This window comes from Epargyreus clarus, unplaced genomic scaffold (genome assembly GCF_041222505.1).
Source record: "Epargyreus clarus isolate Ecla_fem2 unplaced genomic scaffold, WU_Ecla_fem_2.2 ptg000036l, whole genome shotgun sequence".
NCBI classification, from domain to species: domain Eukaryota; kingdom Metazoa; phylum Arthropoda; class Insecta; order Lepidoptera; family Hesperiidae; genus Epargyreus; species Epargyreus clarus.
Window position 1 is genome coordinate 2,512,679 of NW_027332241.1, and position 7,188 is coordinate 2,519,866.

Here is a 7,188-nt window from a genome sequence, read left to right on the forward strand (position 1 = left end):
TCGATCTGCGGACTCCAATCGTGTCACGTAAGTAGGCACTGCCTGATTTTTAGTCCTTAAAAAGTGATAGCATTAAAAGCGGATATATTTTATGCCAGTTGGTAATAAACTAGTCATGCCTACTAAAGTTCAAAATTTGACTTTTCCTAGACAGTAATTGTATAATCTAAGTTCGAAACTTGACAACTACTGTGAACAACTGCAAACTTGGGTAGATATAAAATGGTTAAGATTGTTATTAGGTACGGTCGTTGTCCCTGTAGTTCCGGGACCAGAAGGACTACGGTAACCCCTGCCTGCCATAAGAGGCGACTAAAAGGGGGCTTCCGGGGTTGCGGGTTGCAAGAGTGGGAGCTCGAACCGCCCGGTAAGCAACCCCGGGAAGGACGGCGGTAGTGTGTTGGTCGCATACCGTCGTACACACTAGAATGTGTGGCGAGCGTCAAGCTCACCTGGGCGGAGCCCGACGGGGCAACGCGCTAAGAGGACTCCAGTTGAGTTCTTTTAGAGATCCCCGAGCCCTATACGGAGCGCAGAGGATGGCCACGGTGGGGGGTTTAATGCGGTAAAAAAGTACGGAAGTTATATCATGAATTCAAAATGAATTTTGTACAAATAGATAAATATATCATCTTACACAATAAATACAAATTTCTAGACGTTATAAGATCAATATGGACTTTTTACAGATGCATACATATTGAATTTCAAAGAAAAGTTGACCAAGTATAAATAAAACAACAAAATCTCTTTAAATTTTAATCACTCATACACTCTCTTGCACGGGCGGCTCGTAACCCTCTGGTCTCTCCGACTTATCACCAGCCTCTCCCCTCTTCCCACTACCACCTTCACCGTGCAACTCCATCAGCTTCGAGATCTCGAATCGCGGTCTCTTCAGCACTTTCACCTGCAAGTTATACTGATTGTAGTGGGGTTACAGGGGGTGAAGGGGTGTTATTGTAAGGGTTGTCAGCGGTAAATCAAAAGGGAACATAAGTTATCATCACATATGTTGTCATTGCGAGCTAGGTGTGTCATCATTGAAATAATTTACCTATATTTATTTATACACTAGTCAAAAAAGTTTTACATCTAAACTAACTATATAACTAAACTAAATATATTCATAACATATTGTGTTCTACATTCGTGAATAATTGAGAATTTCTTTCTCTCCTTTTATTTAGAAAGATATCAAGGTAATCTGCATTTATTTCGCGGCAGTATGAGTAAATAAAAGTAAATGTCTAAAAACTCCACTGTGGATTTAAAAATTACATATCTAATTATATATGTAATAATAAAAGATATATTCTAAAAATATATCATATTTCTAAATCAAATTTACTAAACTCGATTGCTGTATTTTGCAGACTGCAAGAGTACAGTTACAATTTTCAAATGTACATATAATATTAACTATTCAATTTTATTTTTTTAAACTATTTGACCAAAAAACCATGACCAAATCCAATCAAGTAACTATTCTATTTCTTTTTCTATTTAACTATTTAACCAAAAAAAAATACATGACCAATTTTATTCAATTCGCTATTCCATTTCTTTTTAAATATTTGACCCAAAAAACATGACCAATTTCAATCAACTATTCCATTTCTATGTTCTATTAAACAATATGACCCAATAGCTTACCTTCCTAATGCACACATCGCGGAGTGGGAAGATGCTGTGGCAGACCTTCTCGATGTCCTTCGCGATGGAGTCCGGGATCAGTTTGTTGACAACCTCGCGGAGCTCAGAGCTGGTGACGTCACGGGTGATGATCTCGCACATCTTCTTCCTGATTGCACGGACCTGGGGAGATAAATAATGATGATAATGTGCTGATGACTTATGTATGAGGAGTCTTAGACCTCAGGATTGACAATAAATATGTGATTGGCTTCAGAACCACTTTTCTATATGGTGTTACTTGCAGATGTCCGTGGGTTAAAGTGAGTCTTACTATAAACCATTAGTATTACAACTTGTTTTGTTTTTATAATATAGGAGTAGCCGACGAGCATGCAGTCCACCCAATGGTAAGTGGCTACTGCCGCCCATGGACGTCTAATCAACCCCAGACCCAGGATTAGATATTCCTAGCTGAGGTGGGCCACAGAAGTGCCACTACTTTAAGGACTAATTTGATTTTATTTGAAAAATGTAGCTACGACCACAAAGGACTAATATAAACAATTATAATAGAGACATAGTGGTGATGGCATTTCATATTTGCAGTTTGAAACGATATAGAAACCATTTTGAATAACTATATAGCTGGACTGCAAAAAAAAAAAATCTAGAAAAGTTTTAGTTTTTGATAATACCAATGAATAAAACCGTTTTAACATCATCAAATTTCAGTCCCATCCCTGGACAGATGCCTCTCTTCAAAGTGTGAGGGCTATCATCCACCTAATGCTAACTGGTAAGTAAGAACTTTACATTTTTGAGAATCTTTTTTCTAAGAAATTAGTCATTTCAATTTCCTTGTGCATTTTTCCTTCACTGGTAAAATGTGTGATTTTTAATGCATGCATAAGTCAGTGACCATACACACATAAGAAACTTGAAATTATCACTTGATGATGATGCAATTTTGTGAGAAAACCTATGCACCTGAGTTAGTTAAAAAAAGTTGTGTGACTACGATAAATCTCATTTTAAGGCAATGAGTATACAAAGCGTTATTATTAATAAAATAACTGATGAGGCAATTTCTAGCAACTCTTGGAGAGATGGCACTCCTGAATCACGCTATCGAAGTTTTCTAAAAATCTCGCATATATACAAGTTCCAAACTGAGATAGGAGTCCTTACTCCTATCTCAGTGTCCTTACACTATGCCATGCATCGCCTAGCCTGGGAGATCTCCCTTAGCCAAACAGTATAGTCTACGCCAAACTTCTAGTCCGCTCTGAAGTTGTTGCGCATGTGGTCACAGACCCAATGCAGTCGAACACAACTACAAGCATATACTCCAATGTACCCGTGGGCGAGAGCAGGCAGCGGAAGATGCCGGGGAGTCCCACAGTCTTTGTTCCGCTAATATCTACAATTTGCTATTGCGATGCGACTCTTTTCTATATTCAGAATGGACTAGCAGTTTTACGCGGACTATAATAGGGCACCCTTCAGGTAAAAAACCCTAAATAGGGAAATATAAATGTAGAATACATACCTGAGTATGCTGAGCGTAGCAGGTCTTGCGCTGGCTGAGGATGTCCTTGTTGGTGAAGCCGATGCAGAACACACGTAGCAGGTAGCCATCTGTTGTCTTCACGTCGATGTTAGCCTCGACCAGGGTCTGCCATTTCTTTACCATCCATCTGTAGAAAAAATATAATTATATGTTAATATTTTGGAGGTAGTGGAATCCTTTTTGGTTAGGTTAGACTCCTGAATATCCTGAGGCATCGATGCAACAGCTATTTCATTCATAACAGCAGTGTAGTGCTGCTGTGTTCTTATTTGAAGAGCATTTTTTTTTAATATATAGGTTGGAAACGAGTATGCAGTCCACCTGATGGTAAGTGGCTATTGCAAACTATAGACATCTGTAATCAATCACAGACGAGATTAAAGTTTTACCTGAGATTGGCAACAAATGCACTATCCCCTGAGGAGAAAGTCAGAAATCTCAGAATAGCATGTCTCCTCTATCACACCCTTCAAACAAGAACACAGCAGCGCTTAACACTACTGTTATTACGCAGAATTAGATGTAACTGTGGTGCAGTCTGAGTTGAACCACAAAGGATTCTACTACCTTCGCTGCGACTCCTTTTATATTGCAAATATTTAGACAACAATTACAATATTTTAATAGGTAGCCAGATTGCCTTATTGCTAAATTTATTTCTTATTAAATAATAATGTAGTAACGACATGAAAGGCCTATATAAACAGTTACACAGGCACTGTATCATGTGGCAACATTTGTTATTTGCAGCTTGAAACGATATAGAGGTCATTGGAAATACTTCTATATAGCTGGGCTGCAAGAGGGGCAATCGAGCATGCAGTCCATCTGACGGTAAGTGACTACTGCTGCTAATGACAATCTATAATCAACCCCAGATAAGATTCTTACCTGAGGTTGGACACAGATGAGTCGCTACCCCTAAGGATCAACTTGGAATGGCATGGATAAGCGTATCTTCTTTGCCACTCTTTAAAGTGGAACACAGCAGTATCAAACACTGATGTTATTAGGCAGAAAACATTCAAATAAAAAAGCAGACCAAAAAAAAGAAGCCATCTAGTGATGATGTCCATGTATAGTCCGCGTAAAAGTGCTAGTCCTCTCTGAATATAGACATGAAGAGTCACCAAAGCAAATTGGACAACTACACCTGCTCGCAACAACTTCAGAGCAGACTATAGTAAAACTAATATAGGTATTTGAAGGGGGTTGTAGAGTTCTGTATACTAACAAGAGTGTTAAGTAAACAGCTGTGAAGGCTGTGGGTAACACAGACATACTTATCTGAAGTTTTCCAACTTAATCCTCAAAGGTCTGCAGAGACCTTATGCTAATCTTATCCAAGGTCGTGTACATGACTATGAGCACCAGAAAGCACTTACCATTAATTGGACTGTACACTAATTCACAGAGCACATAGTCCCCTTGCACATCCTCAGAGAAACCACTTAGCATAGTGTAATCTGTGTAAAACTGCCAGTCCGCTCTGAATATAGAAATGAATCGCGTCGCCATAGCAAATTGTACGACTACACCTGCTCACAAGAACTTCAGAGCGGACTAGAAGTTCGGCGAGGACTATACAAGACTACACACTCGTTCGCTTCTTCTATATAATACAACAAAGCTAACCTATCTCCATCTAGCATCACGGTACAAGATGCCCCTTACCTGAGCTTGTCAGTGGTGAGGTCCATGCCGTGGAAGTTGCAGAGCACATTGCGCCCCTGCACATCCTCGGCGATCAGGCGGAACTTACGGAAAGACCTGGAGAGAAATTATATGTTTACAATAACAATAATTAAATAAAATTGAAATGGTTGTCTAAAAAGCCATTGATTTAATAGATTGATTATAAATCAAAAGAAATAATGATTTTTAGATGGCAGAAGTTATTATTTGTGGTGGAGGATAAGATAGTTATTGTAATTTAATATCTAAATAGACACATTACTGTTCTTCTTAGGAGTCTGCAAAGGATAGTTTTTTGAGCATATGTACTTATTTGCTTCTTAGTATGCTCTGCAGCTCAAATCGTTTGTCAGATTTTAATACACGAGGCATCATTGGATTCATCAAATTCTAGGAGTGTCATAGAGTATATTTTAAGCAGTCAAGTTTTATAACAAACAGTAATTAATCCGTGGCCTTTGATTTTTTAAAGTTGTGTTTGTATTTAATTATCACTTGCTTAAATGGCAAAAAATGTGACAGACCATTTCAATTTCCATTCTTGTAAAAAAAATTATAACCCAAAATTAAATTATTGGTATGTAGAGATGTAATATTCAATGAAATTTTATTTTTGTTCATTAAGTCCTTGTTTTTATTGAAATTTTCTACAATACCTTTCCGCATCAGTGTCAGCTTGAAGATCAGCCAGGGAGACTTCGAAGACACGCCCCTTCAGGCCCTCCGAAGCAATCTTGGTACCCTAAAACAAACTTCGGAAGGTTAGCACAACATATTTGTTTGAAAAACATCATTTTGATGTGGAAAATTGTTTTCAGCGGTAAAATCAAAAGGGAACAAACGTTTTTATCAGGTTTGTGTCATTGCGAGCTAGGTGTGTCATCATGAAAGTACTGATTGACTTAGATCTAGGAATGAAATAGATTTCCGATGTATGTAAACTGTATTTTTATACATTATTCGCTTTTATAATATTAGTAGGATATTATATAGATTCAGAATTACATAGATTAATTACAATAACAGAACATTTACTTATTAACAAATTGTATTTTGAAAATAATGTGAGGTAAACAAAAAAATAGACTTAAAAAGAATGGCTGTTATTGTGTATATACCACAATTAACATGTGTATGTACATTCCTTTAACATAAATTTGCACTAATGTAATTAATAAACATGTTTTAAACAAGATAATGACTTAAACATAATAACAAATCTATCACTACACACATATAATACAAACAATACAACTAATATGGATCTTCTAACAACAACCATTATACTTTTCATGTCCACATTGAAGCCACATGGTAAAGCATACCTCCCCTACATGTGGGGAAAGTAACTTACCGAGCGGTAGCATTTACCCAAGCAGTGGGGTAAGTCCCACGCCCAGTCATGGTACTTATACGATTGTAACCATGTTTTGGTACAGTTTTGATAAAACAGAGTGAATATAACAGATCATTTGCTTCTTTTTAAGAACCAACGACCCACGTGGCCTTGAACTCTCGTTAATATGACGTGCAGTTCCAGATTCGATTCCTGGTCATGCAAGCATTTATATCGATCGAGTTGACATTTTCTGTCTACCTAAATGTGTATATACGACTGTCTTAGCACCAACGGTACTTAATCCCATAGATAATGCGTAACAACTTTTATATATTTACATACAAACGTGATCTCTAACTATTGATAACCTAGAAACAGAAATGGCCGACTTACCTGGGTACGGTTGACAAGCGTGGTCCCCACTTGTCTCTTCGTGAACATTGACGGTGCCTTGACATCATACCAGTCTTTACGGGTAAAAGGATCTACGCTGGAAAAATAAAAATGCTTATTATAACCTACAAAAATATAACTTACCGACGCATCGTTAATACACGAAATATTCACTTTTATACCCAAAAATTGATGTTGTTATCGTTTATTAAGTAGGTTTCTTGCAAATATAACAGAAACACAACTAAATAATACTAATACAATCGGCCTGACACGAGACACGAAACTTTAATCCACAATTACATCGAACATCACAAGTAACTCAACTCTATTTTCACATTTAGCAAAAAGCACGTAGTTTAAAGAATCGAAATTACTGTTTATTCCAAACTTACATCTTCTTTTTAACACCCTTTTTGCCACCTTTCGAGAGGCCTTTATTTTTACCGACCGCCATGTTCAGACTCAAACTTGAGAAAGGCAAGTTTTTGTTTATGGATGGCACAGCTGTCAATATTGTTTATGGTTTAGTTTCTTTTTAAAATGTATGTAC

The 7,188-nt window shown here is 37.3% G+C and overlaps 1 protein-coding gene across 1 annotated transcript; it reads right to left on the reverse strand.

Annotated features, from left to right (window-relative positions):
* Window positions 1-746: 746 nt before the first annotated feature.
* Window positions 747-7,188, reverse strand: RpS3A (ribosomal protein S3A). Its single transcript, XM_073092416.1, has 7 exons — window positions 7,031-7,188; window positions 6,636-6,732; window positions 5,560-5,645; window positions 4,883-4,978; window positions 3,188-3,335; window positions 1,657-1,818; window positions 747-910 (listed from the first exon to the last, which is right to left on the reverse strand). The coding sequence occupies exons 1-7, from the start codon at window positions 7,090-7,092 to the stop codon at window positions 767-769; spliced, it is 795 nt and encodes a 264-aa protein (XP_072948517.1). The 5' UTR covers window positions 7,093-7,188; the 3' UTR covers window positions 747-766.